The 20,440-nt window shown below is 40.7% G+C and overlaps 1 protein-coding gene across 1 annotated transcript; it reads left to right on the plus strand.

Moving 5' to 3' along the window:
• The first annotated feature begins 1,680 nt into the window (after positions 1–1,680).
• Positions 1,681–16,862, plus strand: ppp3r1b (protein phosphatase 3 (formerly 2B), regulatory s1ubunit B, alpha isoform, b). The gene is made up of 6 exons (XM_030780155.1): positions 1,681–1,887; positions 7,384–7,423; positions 14,546–14,722; positions 15,214–15,273; positions 15,683–15,867; positions 16,409–16,862. Exons 1-6 carry the CDS (start codon positions 1,885–1,887, stop codon positions 16,454–16,456), a joined length of 513 nt encoding a protein of 170 aa, XP_030636015.1. The 5' UTR covers positions 1,681–1,884; the 3' UTR covers positions 16,457–16,862.
• The last annotated feature ends 3,578 nt before the right edge of the window (positions 16,863–20,440 follow it).

Below are 20,440 nucleotides of genomic sequence, written 5' to 3' on the forward strand. Positions count from 1 at the left end.
TGTGTTAAAGAAGCAGTGGAGAGGACTGACATGACCTTTGACTTATGAACCATTAAGCAGATCTACAGCTCTGTTGTGGAGGGGTCATAGCAGGTTGTTGTAGCATGCCATTCTCAGAAGTAGTCCCCAGTTTCCCTGTGCAATTACTTTTTTCCTGGTAAATACAGATTTAACATATATACGAGTGACATAAATAAGGACCACAACTCTCCAAGCAGCACTGTCTGTTCATCCATTACCTGGTTATTAGTGACAGTATTCTCTGTTTATTCTTGCCTTCGTGTTGTCGTATGTTGTGTTTATCTAATTGACTGCTCTCAACAAATTGGTTCCCCCTCACATATACAGCCCTGTAATTGTTACAGTAAGAAAGAACCTCTCTTTAGCAATGGTTCAGTGCTGAAGCCTTACTGTAGGCACACATTTATCCCTGCTATCTACTGTATTAGAAGAGGGCAGTACTCTACGATGCTTATGGGTGCTGAATACTAATTATTATACATTCTCAGTTAACATGTTAAAGTAATACAATGAAGATCTGCCTATTTTATGGTCTTCTGGGACCAGCATTGATGATAAATGAATAATATACTTTGATGTGAGTATTTAAATATTGTGTGAATGGATATTTAAAAATTCTTCCTGGTATACATTTTACCCTGTTTTTCGGCTTGATCGCCCCATCTAATTTGCCTACTTCCTCATAGCACAAATTCAGATTTGTTCATCGAAGTATTGGAAAACTGGACTTAAAAATCTCTGGTTATATCATATTGTTTAACTGTATGCTTTTATGCATTAACGTATCTGTTTACTTATGTGATGGTTTCTTTGGTCGCGTGAACGTTTTCTGACTTGTTTTATTTATTTATTTTTTTGTATTTTATCAATCACAGAGTGACTTTGAGCCAAAATATTGATTTGTTTTGTAAAAATATAAAATAACACATTGCCTGGTAATGACTCTTCTTATTATGCATTAACACAACAAACCATGTACAACACATTGCTCAGTTATAGTGCACAGTACTGCTATTAGTCTTAGAGTAATGATGACAAAAAATGCAATTCTGTGCCGTGAAATACGAACATTTTGGAAGCTGTGGCTACTTTTGTAGGCTAGATCTTTGTTGCAAAATTAAATAGTAATGTTGCTACCACTTCCCTTCATAAACCATTTTGCCTTTTCACTTTATGTCCTCCTGCTAACTCTGAAATCCCGGTTCACTGTGTACTATTGTCTATTCTGGTTAAAAGCAAAAACGGGCAAAACAAAGACTTTATCATGCATATATAATGAGGAAAGGATGTTCACCAAATACGTTTTTAAATATTACTGAACAGAAATGCAGGCTTTTCAAATCTGAACTCTTTATCAGGCTGACTTGTGGTCTATGTATAGTGATATTTGAAAATAAAATACAACATAATTAATTTTTTTTTTTTTTAAGTGCAAATTAAACCCAATCATATTGTGTAGGCCTATTGTATTCCACAGGCTAGCGCTAAACGAGAAAAACATAAGGAAGAAATACCCGGATGTACTGTACTGATGCACCTCCCCCTACTCGCCTTTCAACCTCTCTCTCTCGCTCGCTCGCTCGCTCGCTCTCTCTCTCTCTCTCTCTCTCTTTCTCTCTCGCTCCCCCTCTCTCGTTCTCCACCAACACAACCCACTTTGCCTCTTCCCCACCTCGCTGCGGATCTACCGAAGCCACTGCAGCGAATCCGTCATCCGTCGACAGAAAGACCTACACCAAGTCCAGTAATACTATATTACGATCCACAATATCGGCCTGCATACACTCTGCGTCTACTGTACGACGTCGCCACGATATATTTCAGTAATATTTCGCCGAAGACGAAGACAGCCAAACCGACAAAATGGTAAGGATTGGAAATAGCCATCGCCAGTCTTTTGCCGTGCTTGTGTCAAACCAAATGAACCACCGTACATGGTCTTATTTAACATTTTATCTCTTTTACCTCTCATTTAGACAGGGTGTTAGTTGTAAAGAATGGCAGGAAAACCTTGTTGTCGCGCTCACATTCATGTCGTGTTCAAGCCCATGTTGATTAAACACAACCATGACATGTCAGTGTGGCCCACGCTAATGACGACTTGCCCGAGTAAGCAATGCTCGTATGTATGTATATATAACCTACATATGCGTATACATTTTAGAGAAGGTATCGGCAATTTATAGCCACTACTCTTCATGACAAACTAGGTCTGCGGTTTACAATAATATCAACCATGCGTTGTGTGTTGGCGGGGACTAGAAAGAGGAAAAGTGACACTGTATGGTTAGCTTAGTGCTAGTGGTCTCCGTTGTACCATTAGCTATCGATGTGCTGTCAAGACTACCTGAGAGCCAATTTGCGTTTAAATTTCACGTTCTTGACAAGCTATATTGACCGAATCCTGCTTAGGACGAAACCGTCTCGCTGTAAATAGCCTTTATTCTTTTAACTTCTTGGCGCGTTGCGGTAAAGGAGAGTAGAAATGGCCAAACTAGTACTTCTATTGTGAAAAACAACAGTTCTGTGTTTACGTGGCTCTGTTAAAAGCGACGAATGTACCACAGCTATAAAGACTAGAGTCTTAAGGTTTCATATCTCAGCCTGACCCTTTGGTTCTTGCTCGTAAAATATTGGTTTTACCCTCTTAAGCCTCTAAGGGATTATAGAACTGTCAGAGGATTCTCCGCTGCTGGTCATTAGAATACCGACCAGAAGTGTTACGCATCGTGACCTGCACCTTTTACTGTTTCATACAATAGGCAGTTATGTTTGCGTCCAGAATGTTAGATTAGGTGCATATGGACTGAAATTACAACCACACTGATGTGAAACATTGTCATTCTCTCTGCTTTTGTAAAGTAGATGATGGTATAGCAGGGAATGGTCACCCATCTTTCATTTCCGACCACTGTGTTAAGTAAGGAGAGTTTTAAGTGGGTTTTGGGATTCAGGAAAGGTGATGTAGTGAATTTCAAATGAGAATACTCATTTAGTGATCTATTCCAGTGTCTGACCGGACTAAGACCACAAAAATGATCTCTGCGCTGAATTGTGTTTACTCAATAGGATGCCAGTTGTGTAATTCTTCCAAGTAAAGAAAGAGTGTTTGTTTGTTTTCTCGTGCTCTGGGTCTTCAAGTGATGCATGCATCTGCAGCGCTGAATTTAAGCCACAACGCCAACACCTCTCCCCTTTATTTATTTATTTTTTAACTATTGGTTCATGTAGAGCTAACTCTCATAGGCTGTATGCAATAGCCCTACCCTGATAGGTCAAGCAGGAATCTTTTAACCTAAGAACCCACAGGCTTTGAGAGCTATTTACATGGAACTGAAAGCTCGTGCTCTGATTCTGAGAGTGATCTCCATGGAGACCATAGATCAGGCATTATCTCTTGTTGTGATGGGGAGAGGGGGGGGTCATAGCTGGGTAATTTGCATATGCATATAGTCAATATGCATGCATTAACTCCTTGTGCAGTGTCATTAGTATTTCCTATTCCAGTACTACATTACATTGTAGTAATGAGGGATGGTTTGTCAAAGAAAAGACGTGATGTATTCGAGAGGGTGCTAAATTTTACTCAGTCTGAAATTAGCAAGGAACAGACTAGCAACAAGCCAGATATAGATATATATATATATAGCTGTGTGTTTTGCAAGGGATCATATCATCACATTGTTTGTAAACAAAAAAAGGACAAGTATGTCATTGTGATGAAGTATTTAGCGTCGTGTATGTTGTTAGCTGATGAGTATTCAACCTTAACGCTCACATCTCTTAGAACATTAGCCAGTCCATTTAGGCCGCGGCCTGCCCTCAGATACAGCGGTACGCGGTTCTCTTTTTTTGGATTTGAAAAAAATAAAAATAACTGTTGTATCTCCTAAACGAGCTCGGTGGACGGTAACACATGCATCAGGATGTTTTTCTTTTGTAGAATGGGCGGTGTTTGAGTGTCACTTTGCTGGTCTGCGCCGTGACGTGACCTTATGTCTAGATCCAGTAATCCTAAACCCCCCCCAAGCCACTTTACGTTAATTCGCCGTCTGTATAACTTAAAGTCAAAATAGCACAAGGCACTTGGCTGTTAGCTCTGCTGCTGTATGCTCTTCTTGTATATACAGTGCCAAAAAAAAAAAAAAACCCTGAAATGCCAAAAGGTCGTAGTTAGGAAAAAAAAAAAGAGAAAATAGCTTTCCTCTAACCCGATACAATATATTTGTCTTGTATTTTTTCTGGATTATGTGTCTGAAGTGACGGTAGTCCCAAATTATGACAGGTGTAATTCCTCTTAAATCTACTTGCAAATACCGCCCCTGAAAGTCAATCCAGTGAGTTGAAACATTATTTAGCATTACTATCAACTTAATTACTACATAACAATCAGAAAAATGAAATGTCTGCCTGCATGGTGCACGGTCTCCTGATTAGAAACAAGATTAAAAAAAAACAGTTTTTATGTTCATGCATGTTTTTTTTTTTCCTATGCACGGCTAATTCTTTTCATTCCAAAATTAGAGTTCCTGCAATTTTAGACACACGCGCGCACACACATGCACAAAAAAAAATAAAAATATTGGTCATAAGGGAGGGTTTCCAGTCTCTGCCAGAACTTGAAGCTTGGTCGATATTCATATGACAGCTCTCGGTGACAGATTCCGGAAGCCTCCGTGCCATACGCAGTGTCCCAGTTTTAAAAATGAACTCCTGGGCTGTAACAACTCACTTTACAGCAGGTCGGGACAAGTCCCCTGTGTTCTTCACAGTCTATTGTATTCAATCAAAACGAGGGAGGGGGGCGGGAGGGGGGGGTTATCCACAGCAAACTGGTGTTACTTATCTTTCATCTAAAACAGATTCGATGATCTGAAAGCCTGAGCCTTGAAAGCCTTTTTTTTTTGTCTCCCTAGAGGGAGAAAACCAAATGTATTTTCTAGAAGTATTTGTTGTAAATTCACGCAAACAGATTTGATTATTTCCCTGTGGAGGATACTTAGAGTGGTTTTTTTTTCTTCCCCCCATCCCAATAGGAAGATATTCATAGATCTATGTTCAAAGCTTTCATTTATCACAGATTAGATGTCTCCACTGTGAATGTGGAAATTTTGGAGTTGATAGCTTCCCACTTTCCACTGGGATGAGTGTTTAACAGGCGATAGTATCATCAGCGTAGCTTCCCAGATACCTGCACAGGCTTAAAGCAATGCATACGTGTGGCTTAATTAGTTACGTGTAAGGCACTGGTACTGTCCTTCCAAGGTACAGTTATCACCTAGGCCTAATTTCCTTTATCTTATTGCAGTGTCCTGTCAACACGTTCCATTCAGGCGTGGCAATAATGAAGCAGGCTCATGAATAATTAACGCTCACCACCCTGTTAGTCAAATTCGAGGGGCGGAATTCGCTTTTTCGTTTACACCAATCGCTGATGGAATTGGAATCAGTGTTTATTTTCAGCTATTGGTCAGTAAAGTTTTGTATGAGGATACTCAGTTGTAATGCTGATTTGCACCCTGTCTGGTCTGGGTCCCCCCCCCCCCCTTTTTTCTCTGTTCACACTGTTGGAAACTTAACTGTAGCAGAGGTGGAGGTCAAAGGTGAAGCAGGAGAATGAAGGTGGCATCTGTTAACAGAGGTCATGAGAGCTTTGAACATGCCAGAGAGAGTTCAGACAGGGAGAGGGTAGTGTGTGTGTGTGTGTGCGCGTGTGTGTGAGAGAGAGAGAGTGTGTGTGTGTGTGTGTGTGAGAGAGAGAGAGAGTGTGTGTGTGTGTGTGTGTTTTTGTCAAAAGAGAGACTGTTGAGAGAGAAGGAGATGAAGCCAGATAAGTGACTGTATAATAAGGGGAAAGAATAGACAGGACGAATCCAAACACAATACTGGATTGAAGAGATGGAGCCACTGTAAAGGACTTGTATTAATGTGGGTTATCCAGAGTGCAGCTAAGCCAGTCCGTGCTCCCTGTCATTTCGCTACATCAGAGTCTAGTAGCAGCTCTCTTAAAACAGGGGAAGAATGTGAGAGATCTCTTTGTGTTTTTCTCCATTCTTTTTTTTTCTTTTCTTTGTATCTTTTTTTTCTCTTTCTTCTCCCTACTTCAGTCCCCACCTCCTCTCTCTCTCTCTCTCTCTCTCTCTCTCTCTCTCTGTCTTTTCCAATTCCTGCATGTCCCAGAGAGATGCTGTGAGGCAACGGCTTGTCCTAATTCTGCTCTCTGGTAGAATCCGGTTCTTTCTGTTAGTCTCATGCATAATGAAGGACGCCACTTCTTTGCACAAACACACGCTTCCACGACAACAGGGAGGAAGAAACGCTTTTCTGATCCTACCATCCTGTCACTTTGAGAAACATAAGAATGACATCTCATTTTTATTCATTAAATTATTGGATTATGGTTGTCATCATTTCCTCACTTTTTTTCCCCCTCGTTTAGAAACGATCCGTTATTATGTCGACAGCGACGTCAGAAATGATCTAAGTTGTCCATTGGGTAGCTGACAGGTTGACAAATATGTTTTAACATTTAATTGAGAGAAAATTCATTTGGACTAAACTCTCTCCTTTTCATCACAACTTCAGTCTGTCTAAGTCTGTCATAGCATTTGATGAAGATAAGGGCTGTAATCACGAACGAATATTGCTTATGCCACACTGGAATCTAACATTGCCTTTTACAGTCGCTGATAATTTGTTGTAAAACAGCGTCATGTGTTTATAGACACCATGTGATGTCCCCTCTCCTTCCAGAAGCCGTGAATAGTACTCCATTAAATCTGATTAGCCAGTCAGCCAAGGCACATAAGGTGCTGTATTGGTAGGACATAGGGACTTCCTGCCTCGTGACTGTGAGAATACAGTGATCACACAGCCTGTGATGTCATAATAGGAGGAATGGAACCTCACCTGGAAGGCAGTTACAGCGTTCAGCCTCATTTGAATTAAGCCAAGCATGGTCTCCCATTGCTACGGCAACTTCCTGGAGGATCTTAGACTGTGTTGCTCCACATATTATACCCCCAATCTCATGACAGATAAGATTTTTGTTCCCAAATATAAGAATGTTACCTTTGATGCTGGCATTAGAGGGGGAAAAGGGGTGTGGAGTACACTAGGGCAATTAGTCCAAGTGCTTTATGTAATCATGTATACCACTTGGCTATACAGTCGTGTTTTGACAGAGTATAGTTTGTTTGTTTTTTTTTCCACACAGTAAACTTTTTTCCCCCCCTTAGTTTGTCCTTTTGTGAGGACAAAGATGAAAGCCCGGTTTGTTTGTCTTTTTCATAGACATGACCTATGACTAATCTGGACCTGAATGTTTTTTTTTTCCCTCTCTCTCTCTCTCTCCTTCTTTAGGGAAATGAAGCAAGCTATCCGCTGGAAATGTGCTCGCACTGTAAGTATCCAAGCTCCCATCACATCACAAGCAGCCTCTATGTGAATAGTGTTTTGTGTAGCTCACCAGTAGCGTCTGTATAGAGACTCGGGCTTCCTGTCTGTTCTGTTTAACTTAGAATAAATATGTACATTCTACATGCTGATTCATCACCTCTTCTTCATCTCTCTTCTTCCCCCCCCCCCCCCCCCCCCCCTTCTCTTTATCAAACCTCCAGCGCTCATTTTGTGTCTGTGTGTGTGATTGAGTATCCTCCCATTTGGTTTGGCCAATATTAAACTCATAAAAAATGAATGATTCTAAATCATTGAAAAGAACGAAATGAGCACTGGAACATTATAATATCCCTCTGACAGTAAAACGCAATAACCATTCATCACATGAAGGACAAAATGTAATTAGCTTTTTGTGTGATTGCTCGTTGAATCAGGGCTTAAGAACAGTAAGATTTTCTTGAAATGACTGGCTTTATTTTTTTTTTTTTAGGTCAAACGTAACTTTAGAGGGTTAAAACTGGCATTAGCACTGGTGCAAGTTAGACACTCCCATGTGCAGTGCTTAGATCAGAGGTGTCTCTGAAGTTGACCCATCTGGTATTTGGTTGTAAGTGAAGGACCACTGGTTAGTTTGTTTGCTCAGTGTTGTTAGCAAGAGGTAAACCACTTCTCTAACTTTCAAATAACCACCCCAGCTTTCTAACTTCTCAGTTTCGAACCCAGGTGTTTATCTCCAATCTCTGCTCAAATGTATTCAACATTTAGTCCGACACTGAAAGAGCCGACCGGTCATCCGGTCGTGTCGTCAGAGAGGCTCCAGAGCAGAGCCCAGTACTTACCTAGACCATGACGGTTTAAAGTAGAGTAAACACATCTCGGTGGGGTACGGCCTCAGACCATGGGGGGAGCATGTGTAATGTACACCGGCACATTGATGGAGTAACATATCTCATGCATGCAGGGGCAGCCTTGGCCCCTCCCCACAGAAGAGACAACACTTCAAATGTTCACTGTGGCCCAGTTCAGGGACAGAGGTTATTTTTTTGTTTTAATAATTGTTTTTAAATTTTAGTTTTATTTATTTATTTACTTTTTAAATGGGTGACAGCTGACCTTAGGGAATGGATTAATGTTCATTCATTTAGAGGATGCTCTAATCCAGGTCGGCCACAGCAGCGACTGTGCAGGTGGGTTAGAATGGCAGTCGTGAGAAACTAAAAATTGATAGGCAAAATGTCTTTTTCAGACAAGCAGTACAAGAGCACAAATACTGCCCTTTACGCGAAATATACAAAGCAAGAACTACACTGGGTATTTGGATAGCTGATTCAAGACCTACAGACAGTCACTGAAGCTGAAGTGTAGACTCTCCCCTGGCACACATAGGAGCGTTGACAGGGAGACGGGGGGGAGCTAACCCCCCCCCCCTCCCCCTTCTGTCTCTGAAAGGTCAGCGTCAGGGCTGCAGGGGGAGCCTGGTTTATTTTTAGAAGGCGAAGAAAGGATATTCCATTTTGAACTGGTCCGGAGTCTTGCCTCGATGTGTCATAACTGATCTAGACTTTTTGAACACTGAAGTCCTCTCTAATTATGAGGTCATAATGGCCCTACTGTAGGTCGATTCTGATTTGTTATTAGTTGTTCCTGTTTTGATGGCTTTGTGTGATTTGTAAGAGAACATTGTGTCATATGGTTACAAGTATAGATAGTAACATATGTGTGTGTTAAATCAAACGTTTTGAGTGTCTTGTGGCTGAAGGTTTGTTTAGTGAAAATGCATTGTTTATTTATGTGTATAATATGTTGGTGTGATATTTCTGGAGGTGTTTAAATGCATGGGTGTGCTATGTGTGTGTATATGTTAGCGTGTATGTTTGAGCGAAAATTGTGTAGATCTCAGAATCACAGTTAAACGCAGCAGAACGGAACAACATCCATCACTGTGATCTTATGAAAACACACACACACACACACACAAACACTTCTCAGATTCCCTCGTACCTGTAACCCACCTACTCACATTGACAGACTGGCAGTAAGTCTAGCAGGAAATCTAGCCTTATTAGTGTAGCACACTCAGTGCTTTTAACCTTGTGTCTTTTGGGACCACGGTGGTCTTTTCTGGGCCTTATATTAGAGATTCATATTATTGTTAATATATCTGAAACTGCTTTAAGACATGACAAACCGGTGGACTGGTCAGAGTTTTAGGCAGTAAGGACCATAGTGTTTGTATTCCATGAAATTCAGTTTGTTTTTTGATCTTGATTGGACCATTTGGGTGTGAACACCAAATTCTCCTAAACCTATACAGATCTGTCACTTATAGACACCTGCAGAACTATCAGACAACAGTGCGTAGACATCTCTCTCTCTCTCCCTCCCTCCCTCCCTCTCTCTCTACCTCCCTCCCTCCCTCCCTCCCTCCCTCCCTCCCTCCCTCGCTCCCTCCCTCTCTCTCTCTCTCTCTCTCAGTTTCTTTCCGTGCTGTGCCACTTTTGGGACTTCCCCCTTCGTGGGGAAGTATTTTGGAATCGCTCCCTAAGCAATGTAGGACTCTGTTAACTAGATGTCCTCTGCCCTGCTCTGTTTCCATCGTCATGGCAACTCAGCTGTCACTTAACCTCCTGAAAGTACAGTGTTAGCTCAAGGCAACAGCTCTGATTTTATATCCACTGCTGTGCGATGCTGTTCTCGTTCAGCCTCTCTGGGGATTCCTGCAGAAAAGGTCTCCAGCTTAAATGACACAGCTCCCATAAATCATACTACTGCACTGAACTGATTAGGTTCTCTCTGTGCAAGAGCCAAAAGTAGGCATGCCACTGTAGATCCTGTCTATTAACATGCATTTGCAGCCCAAGCAAGTGTAACTATTGACAGAACACGACTGAACCATCTACAGTCTTCTGAAGTTGACAAGGATTGGCAGACAAAGTTGCTTGATTTTGAATAATGGGCATCATTAAGGCACACCCTCATGTGATTACGTGATTGGACGACTGCTTTCCCCACATTAATTCAGCTAAATACAAAACTTCACCTCTGTGTCCAAATGTTCTGGAATTATCTGTGTGGGCGTGACTCGTATGGTCTTGCGAATCTATGGAAAACACTTCAGAGCATTAGAGATTTAAAATTATGCTCTGTTCGTGTCGTGTGGAGTTTCAGTCGAGCGTGGTTTTGTGCTGCGTGATACGGCGGGGCTGCCACTACACATGGTCACACGCACACATACACACAATTTCACAGGGATGACTGTGGGATGCTTATGTAGGAGAGCATTAGTGCTTAAAAGTCAGCACACACTAATAATACACACCCACACAGACACATAATCAAACATGTGACTGACCATTACCATGTTAACTCTTTTTACACACACATACACACACACACACACACCTTGCTTGCACACTGAAGATGTGCCTAAATATGGATTCCTATCAGTGGTCTGGTTTGTGCTGAGTTGCGCTGGTAAATGCAGTGGTTACTCGGGGAAAGAAAATGGTTTGAGGATCAGGAGAGTGAGGCATGGGCGTTAGTATATGTGCGTTTGGGAGATGAGCTCTGCTTTGATGTGCTTGTGTAATACTGCTACTGCCTTTTCCAGCCAACACACACACACACACACACAAGCACACACGCGCGCACACAGCAACCAGCCCAACATGTGGGAGGTGTTGTGTTTCTGCAGCAGTAAATTAGAGAGACAGAGAACGAGGAATAGGGAAAAGCAAAGAGAAAAGGCAGGACAGAGAGATGTGGATCGAGAGAGAATGAAAGGATGGGGAAAGGCTGAAGATGGGAGTAGTCCGTAGCAACAGACTCTGGGTCATGAAATTTCCTGTCGTATTTTTGCATTTGGATTTTCATGTGTAATCAGATGTTATACTTAAAATAGCTTAATTAGATTGACTCGCTCGCAAGAATGATTTGAAACGAAGACAAAGTTGTCAACAAGTAATTCGATCCAGTTTTGTTCAGTGGGCTTTACCAGGGATAAAAACCAGCTTAGTATTCAGCATTCTGCTGACTTTTCCATGCCAGCCAAAAGCAATTAAGTCACTATTAGCTCTAATCAGGTGATTATGACCATAACAGTGTGAAACACTGACACCTGTTTGTCTGCAGCGTGCTTAGCAACAGTGATGACATCATAATCCCTTCCCCCACCCACCCAATTAGCAACCGTGGTAATAGAATCTGATTCTGACATCATCCTGGCTGCCTGAGAGATGTCATGCGTTCATTAAGAATGCTGATGGCACTGAGCTATAGTGTATCAGTGTGACCAAAGCAGGGTCAGTTCAGTTCCACATTTAGATTAAGCACACAAATTAGTGTCTGAATGGGTTATTTAAGAATCCGAAGCATGTGTGAAGTATCTCATATTATAGTGTTAGGTGAGCTCTCAGAATGAGTTGTTATAGTAAGTTGTGGAAGTTTGAGCAAAACAGTATTTGTTTGTTAAAAGAGTAGTTTATCCTCTGTTAAGATTGCCTTTGTGCATATTCAGTGCACGTTTTAATAGGAAATTGCGGAGCCTGTTGTCATCTTTGAGATATTAGAGTAATTGCTGTATCGTATTATTGTTTGTCGAGAGGCTTTGTTAATGCCCCTGTGATAGCTTTTGTCTGAATTGAAATGACAGCAGGGGACAGAATAAGGCCCTGTTATTTGGGGGAGAGGAAGATAAACAGATGAGCGGAAATGAAACCTGTGAAAGAAGCATCTGTTGGAAAGCCCTGCACATCACGAAAAGGCTCTCAGAACCATCTCCTCTTCCTCAAACTCCTACGGATGTCTTCTCTGCATTTCCGTGTTACGAAGGGGTATCCCCAAGGGACAAGCACTAGCCTGTGAACTCTGTGTGTGTGTGTGTGTGTGTGTGTGTGTGTGTGTGCATGCGTTCATGTGCGTGTGTTTGTGTAAGAGAGAGATAGGGAGAGAGAGCAGATTTGAGTGTCTGCCTTGTTTCTATTAATACTACCTACTTCTCTCTCTCTCTCTCTCTCTCTCTCATATTTAGTCTGATTGTTATGCAGGTCTGTTATCCCTGATGTAGTGGGCCAAACAGAATCTCTCACTGGACTATTGCATTTAACTTGAGTAATTAGAAGTCAATCACACTTTGTGCAACGATACAGGCTTCCAGACTCCATGTTCTCCATTGTTCAGTGACTAGTAAAGAGTGGTAAAAGCCAGAGCATTAGCAATGAGAAACCCTTTGTCTTGTACAATATAAGAGCACTTCACTATCTTTGGCAAGTCCAAAGCTCAGTTAAAAGAGAACGTAGAAATGAGATAGTCACATCTATTTAACACTTGGTTTCAGATGGCATTTGGCATACTGTACTGTAACTGTGCGCACCTGCTGAGTCAGTGGAGCGTAGATCCAAAATGGCAGGTGAAAGTTTCAGTTTCCTGTTTTTACAGTATACATAAGCCTGACTATCTCATGGGTTATTCCCATGTATATTAATAAAAAGTGAGAATAAAGGGTTACATCATGTTCCCCAGAGTAATCTAACCATTATCATAATGCTCCTTCTTAGAACTGGTGAGAGAACTGATTTGTTTAAGGTAAAGTCTCTTTGAAGAATTTCCTTATTTGAAAGTTACCCACTGGATGATGCGCTGTGCAATGTCTCGGTAATTCTCAAACATTTATCTTGTTGTAAAATGATAGTTTACTTTTCATCTCACTCACAACGTTGACGTAATTATACAAAGAGATCTAACCGTGATTAGTAGTCATTAAGATAAAAAGAGTTCTCACGCCGGCCCGCCCGGCTTTAACCGCGCTGGCTTTATCGGTAGCGTTGACCCAGCTGATGGCTCTATGGTGGAGGAGGATGTTGGATGTAAGGGGTCTTGACAGAGAATGAGCTCAGTCTGTAGCGTGCCGTGTGTGAGGAACGGGGGGGGGGGGGGGGGGGGGGCGAGGGGGAAGGAGAATGGGGAATGTGTTTACTGGCTGTGTTAACAGCACAGGCGTGAGCGAGTGTGAATTCACACGCTCACATGTACGCCACAGACGTCCACTTCACAAGAGAATGGATACGCACTTGATGTCGTGAAGAGGTGAGCTCACCAGCTCACGCACACGCACCACTGACACGCACACGCCAGCGCACACACCGTACAGAGGTACACAAAAAAGAGCCGTGATGTTTTTAAATGTTTTGGTCATTGGTCCATCTAGTGGTCACTTTGTGCTATAGCAAGAAGGTGCTTAAGCCTTTTTTTTTTTTTTTTTTTTTTTTTTTAAACCAAGGTTGTATTTATAAATTTGTAGAAAAAGAGAAACACGTAGCTGTCCAGTTCTCTTATGAATAAAATTGAACTGCTTAGGAGATATTTATCTTTTCCTTCTTGGTGTCAAGTAGCACCTCTCAGTTTGTAGATCTTACAAATCTAAAGCACTGTAAAAAAAATTTTCAGAGGGATCTTTTGGCTGAAATAGTCTCTCTGACTGACTACTGAGTCCTACCTCACTGAGGCACACACACTCAACCGTTATTTTCACACAAGTCCCATCTTCCTGAATAGATCCTTGTTACAGTTAAGCGTGGTTAATTTGCTTGGTGATTAACACTGTGTGGGACAGACTTGAGGTGTCACGTGGTCGTGGGAATAAGCTTAGCTTTAAAACCCCCCCATGGGTGACTGGGCAACCCTGTAGCTCCAGGGCTCACCTCCAGCACTGCATTAGTCCTCTGCCAACCAGCTGGGAGATGGCTATGGCAACCAGGCACAAGAAAGCTGGTAAGCCTATGTTTGGGTCGCGTAGCACTCTTCATATACTGGTTGAGAGACTCCTGAGTTGTCGTAAGAAACCAGCTTGAAAAAGTCAGACTTCTTTGTTTTGCGACCTGACAGGGCTCGCTAAAGTTGTCTTAGAAGGTGTTTGGCGAGAGCTAGCCGTGCATGGTAGCCATAGCAAACCCTGGAGGGAGAAGAGTAACATCAGTTCGCTGCCTGAGAATTACTCTTGTCTAACCTCTTTATCTCTCTCTCGCTCTCTCTCTCTTTCTCACTCTCTCGCTTTTTCTATCTATCCATCTATCTATCTATCTATCTATCTATCTATCTATCTATCTATCTATCTATCTATCTGTTTCAGTTGATGCTGATGAGATTAAGAGACTAGGGAAAAGATTTAAGAAACTCGACCTGGATAACTCTGGCTCTCTTAGCGTGGAAGAGTTTATGTCCTTGCCAGAGTTACAGCAGAATCCACTGGTACAGCGAGTTATTGATATATTCGACACGGATGGAAATGGAGAGGTGGACTTTAAAGGTAAGCTGGAAATTTGCCCTTTTTGGGGGGCCTTCTCTATTCGTCAGGGGATCTGGTTGATTGGCGTATTCAGAGTTGTGATCCATTTGTGGATAGTACGTGCACCTGTTTATTACCTTTGTTTGAGTTCAGTTTCCTGTAGTGTAAAACACTGTTCGACTCTGAATATTCTTTGGTTTTTGATGTTGAATTAAAATGTTAGATGTCATGTTATTCCTATTATGAGATGTTAAATGACCAAAGATTTCCTGGGTAAACTGCCCTTGATCTCTAGTCTTTTTGATAACTCTTAGAAAGACTGTAGCATGCACATTGTATTGAAGGAGAATAAAACACTATTAGCCCCTGACTTGCAGACAAAACACTAAAGTATGTTCTCTTCGACAGCATGTAGTATGAAGTTCAAAATGTATTAAAACAAGATTAAGTTTATTTCTATATTCTGATTTCACAACTCTATTTTTTTTTTCCCTTTCCTTTTTTCTTCCCAGAATTCATTGAAGGAGTCTCTCAGTTTAGTGTTAAGGGAGACAAGGAACAGAAACTACGCTGTGAGTAAAATATTGTGAATTATTTTTTCTTTGGTGACTGATTAAAGAGTGAGCACATTTGATTTTCTCAGTCCTGTGTGTTAAACAGTGAGTCTTGAGTCACACGTCACCATAATCAGTCCTGTTCTGAGGACAAACAGCCAATTCAGTCCAACCTTCTAATTCTGAACCCTTTCTTTACTAATTCCATCGCTGGAATGTTCTAGAATTCCTGCTCTGTAAATCTTCTTAATTAACACGCGCTACCTGAATTGTCACAATCTCTCAAGAATGCCATCGTGTTCACTAAACGTCTCATCACGTCACTTGGTCGCCACAAGAAAAAGAACATCTTTAAATGGGCTTCTCCTCTAACAATCATTTTCTTTTTTCTTGCTTTTTTTTTTTTTTTTTGGGTCACCCCCCGAAGTCGCTTTCCGTATCTACGACATGGATAAGGATGGCTACATATCCAACGGGGAGCTGTTCCAGGTCCTGAAGATGATGGTGGGGAATAACCTGAAAGACACGCAGCTTCAGCAAATCGTTGACAAAACCATCATCAACGCAGACAAGGACGGAGACGGGAGGATATCTTTTGAGGAGTTCTGTGCGGTGAGTTTTGACGAAAATCTTTACTTTTTACTTTTTTGACTTTGACCCAAATATCCACATGGGAACGTTTTTCGTTTTTTTTTTTTTCCAGGCCAGAGAATGAAAGAATGAAAGTTCTGGTCTATTTCTAAACCCCACATGGGACTGGTTCAGCAAAGCACTAAATAGAAACAGTGAAATAGAGGCTGTAGACAGTCATTAAGAATCGCCTTTTTATATAAAAAAAAAAAGGGGGAGGGGGGGGTTTACATGACAAAAAATAATGCCTGTATCAGGAATTTTGTGCAATTACAACAGTTATTGCAATGTCAGTACTGATGTTTTGGAGAAAAGGGTTCTGAAAGATAAGAGGTTTTAAGTCATTGTGTAATGTAGCTGTCAGACCAAAGATGATATTTGACATTTGTAGTCGTGAATCCTCACTTGGCATGCTGACGTTACCCGTGTGGCCTAAAACAGGAACAGATTGTGAACGATTCGCTGTTTAAATACTAATGATTTTTTTTTTTTGTCTGTCTGTTACTGTGTTTGGCTCCTGTAGGTGGTTGGCGGCTTAGACATTCACAAAAAGATGGTTGTGGATGTGTGATAGACTCCAGTGGCCCCCCCTCACCAAACTCCTTTTTCTCTCTGCTTTCTTCTCCATTTCTGAAGATCAGCTCAAGATGTCCGGCAATCGCTTTTTTCTCTCTTCTCTTCTCTCTCTCATATTCTCTCTCTATCTCTCTCTCTGTGTGTGTTTTTTTTACAAGAATTTTTTTTTTTCCTGTCACGTCTCTGTCCCCCCACCCCCACCCCCCCTCACCCTCTGTGAGCCTCGTGACGCCAGCTCTGCTAAGTGTTACTGATCGCGACGTGTTCTATCAGTAATCAATAACGGTGGTGTTTAACGACAGTTGGAGGGACAGATAATTAATCGCTGAGTGAGCATTTCAGTTTGGTGGAGGAGGAAAAGGAGGAGAGGGTTAGTGTGTGTGTGTATGTGTATGTGTATGTGTTAGTGTGTGTGTGTGTGTGTATGTGCGTGCGTGTTTCTTGTTGGGTTGTTTTTTGTTTTGTTTTCTTCTTTTTTGTTGTTGTTTTGAAGGGGGGGATTTTTTATATTTATTTTGATCTTGTCTTTTTTAAAAGAGGAAGTATATCTCCAGGGAATATGTGTTGTTGAGTTTTAGGAGGTTACTTGATGTACTTGATTCACAGCATCACACACATAGAGCATGATGTGCCAATCCAAACATATACACATGAGGAAAAAAATAGCTGAAAATATTTGATTTGTTATTTGTTTGAAATTTCTTGGGAGATCTGCTTCATCTGACAACACCACACAAATTTCATTCATTCAAGCTCTTTTTTTCCCATCCATATCTCACTTTTGATAGGCAGAATTGACAGATTTTGATTTAGAATCACGTAACAAAACCATATATATAAATATATATATATATATAGTCCATTAATATTTTGTAACGAGGGGGATTTGTGTGCTGTGTTTGTATTGTCAGGGAGATCATATATAGAGTCTTGCTTTCCGATGTACATAGAGCAAAAAATAAATGCAGGTTGATTTGAATTTGTGCACATTCACAGACTAATGGTTTACTGGCATGACATGGTCTTGGATTCGATTGGCCGCTTTTTATGAATGGTCCTCACTAATTAAATCACCACATGCAATGTTCTAGGATGGAATAGTGCCATCAGTAACAGTTTTGTTTTTTGTTTTTGTTTTTTTGGTGTATTTTGCATTTATTACTTTTTTGACATTAGACTAAAGTAAATATTTAGATGTTCTTTTTCCAGTCAGTATATGACAATGCAAAATGTCAGTCCACAATTATGATTAAAATATTTTGTTTGGTAAATTATCTATCAGCTTTATTTTCCAACTTGACTGCAGGCAGCATTATAAAGATGATAATGACTCGTATTTGTATATTAGAAGCATGAGGGATTCGAGATTGAGGAACAAGAGGGATTCAGCATCGAAACGTGAGCACATTTAACGTTGAAAGGTTAGCTTTAGCAAGGTTTTAGTCGGTCAGGCCACATTACGCTGGGCCATTAGAGAGTGATGTGAAAGTTTTTGATGATTCTTTGTTGATTCGAAAAGAAAAAGATTATCAGCTTACTCACCCCTTTCTTTTCTTCTACAACCGATTTCGTCTCGTTCATGAGAATTCACGCTAGGACGGTGCGACCATTTAAAATGTGTATGAAAACTTCGGTCGTAAGGCAGTAGCTAGGGGAACAGAGAGGTGAAACTAAGTGTTTTAAATAAACGACTGAAGAAACACGTAAACTGCTGTTTAGTCGCTCTGCTTTTCGCCCCAGTCCTTTTAACGGTTGCTCGAACATTCGAACGCAGGGGCGGACGCTCTGCTCTTAGATTTCCCGCCTCTGGCGCACGCCACCGCACACACCAGCTGTGTCTTCTAAACGAGTGCTGCACGACGGTGACTCTGTTTTCTGTCTTTCCGAAAGACCTGCGCGGGGTCTTGTGATGTGCTTGCATGATACGGACGGGTGTCTCTCTCCCTTTTTTCTTAGTGCATGTAGATCTGATTTTTGGAGAGAAAAAAAGGCTCCTCTTGTTTACATATGAATCGTAATGTTAATATAATATGAATGACAGTTACATTTAAATATATGGATGTTGCCAAACTTTTGGTAAATGTTAAAATATGGAAATGATTTAAAAAGTTGCTCCACTACATGTATCCATATTTCTTATAATTATAAATATAATATTCTGGATCCGTGTCACTTAATTTTCAACAGAAGCTTAACGTCAACCCCTGTCAACACCAGCTGTTGTCAGAGGGTGAAAGTTTTTTTTTTCCTTTTCGTTATGTTAATGATTTGGTTAACATTTTTGTACAGACTGTTTGTTAGTATACTAGTGTAGTATACTAGTTCTCCCTCCTGTCGGTTATGTTGGTCAATGATATGTTATTTCCTCAGTTTCTGGGGTTTCGACTGTAATCTCTAGCTAAGGTGTGCTATTTGTGAGAGGGAGGTGGGTCTGGGCCAAAATAAGAAGCGGTTTCAGTCTTAGGTTTTACTTTTTCGTTCTTTGTTTCTTTCTTTCTCTCTTTCTTTCTTTTTTTCGTCATCTCTGCATGCTGAGTCATATGCCGTGAGAACCATTAAAATGTCATACATGAAAATGAAAATAAACAATTTGAAACTTGTAAAGCTTTAGCTGTGTTTTTGTCACGATGGATTCTAAGATGGTCAGGGTTGCTATTAACCTTGGACAAAGCCTTGTGTGATGTCCACATTTGAACACTAGGTGTCAGTGAGTATCAGAGTAATCGCCATCTACTGAAAATATAACGTTATTAAAATAGCTGCTCCGTAGTCCTAGGAAACGAAGACAAAATAGAATAAAGAATTTCCATGCGAGTCAAAACCAATGAAATGTATTTGTGGCTTTGAAAGAAATGGTTAAAGATTTTATATAGATATTTTTGTGTCTGTAGATGATTTTGTGTCACGGTTTTGTCCGTTGGCTGTGGCTATCTCAGCCACATGATGTCTAAGAAAAGATATTTTTATATGTGCTAAACAATTTTGAATTATCTACACCAGAGAACAGTTTTTATGAGAAAGCCACTCACAATCTGCAGAACAACAGGGGACAGGGGTCAGTACCGCAATGTGGAGAGGGTAATTCCGCTATTGCCAAAACCAGATCCTTCACACTGGAGCAAATAAGTCTTAAAGTATGGTTGTTACAAAGTGGAGAGAATGAGTACAGTAAAGAATCTGTAAAGCCTATTGTGTTACAACTAACAGACAATACTGTGATGAAAAAGGGAGCAATTATATTATTTTTCTTTTTAAGTTTTGTTTTTTTTTTTTTTAATAGTGGCAGTTTGATTAACTATGATCTCATTTTACTCACTGAAATTAAGACAACGGAAAAATAAACAAATTAAACATCCTGTAGCTATGTGAAAGGAGATTTATCATTAAACAGTTCAAAGAAAAGTTCAGCTATTGTACTGTAATCCAATACTCAGTTTTCTTGCATGGAGACCACATTTCAACTTCAAGCATCCACATGTCCTATACACATACACTGTACCAAGACTTCTTTCCCTGGATAATCTGTCAGTGTTTCCGGAATTCTCTTAATTGAAGTCATGCAGAGTGTGGTCTTTTGGACCTGTCACTGAAAATTAAAGACCCCATTTGTATCCCGGGCAGTAACACATGGACCTCCAGGGAGGGCGATTTTCACAGGACCGACTTCATCTGGTCGCGATTTAAAGAGCTGTACAGATCCCTCATAACTCAACAGCTCTCGGAAGAAGACCTCAAAAATAACTGTTTTGCTGATAGCAAAAATACTCAGACTAATGTCTTTTTTAAAATATTATCAGTGAATTCAAAAAAAGGTATGGTCAAAAAATTGAGTGCACTAAAATGCTTGGTTGGGTTGTGGTTAGGGAACTTTTTTAGTTGAATAGGCCATGGTTGGGTTAAGTTAGGTAAATATATTGGTGAGGTAAATTATGATGTGTTGATCTTAATGAAAGAAAGACCGGCTGTCTCAAGTATTCTC

Source organism: Chanos chanos, chromosome 7, assembly GCF_902362185.1.
Source record: "Chanos chanos chromosome 7, fChaCha1.1, whole genome shotgun sequence".
Taxonomy (NCBI): domain Eukaryota; kingdom Metazoa; phylum Chordata; class Actinopteri; order Gonorynchiformes; family Chanidae; genus Chanos; species Chanos chanos.

What these genes read in the sequence shown, in the direction of transcription:
- ppp3r1b (XM_030780155.1), top strand. An exon ending in TGGAGAGGTGGACTTTAAAG is followed by an intron (nt 14,723 to 15,213) that starts GTAAGCTGGAAA and finishes TTTTCTTCCCAG; the next exon opens with AATTCATTGAAGGAGTCTCT. An exon ending in CAAGGAACAGAAACTACGCT is followed by an intron (nt 15,274 to 15,682) that starts GTGAGTAAAATA and finishes CACCCCCCGAAG; the next exon opens with TCGCTTTCCGTATCTACGAC.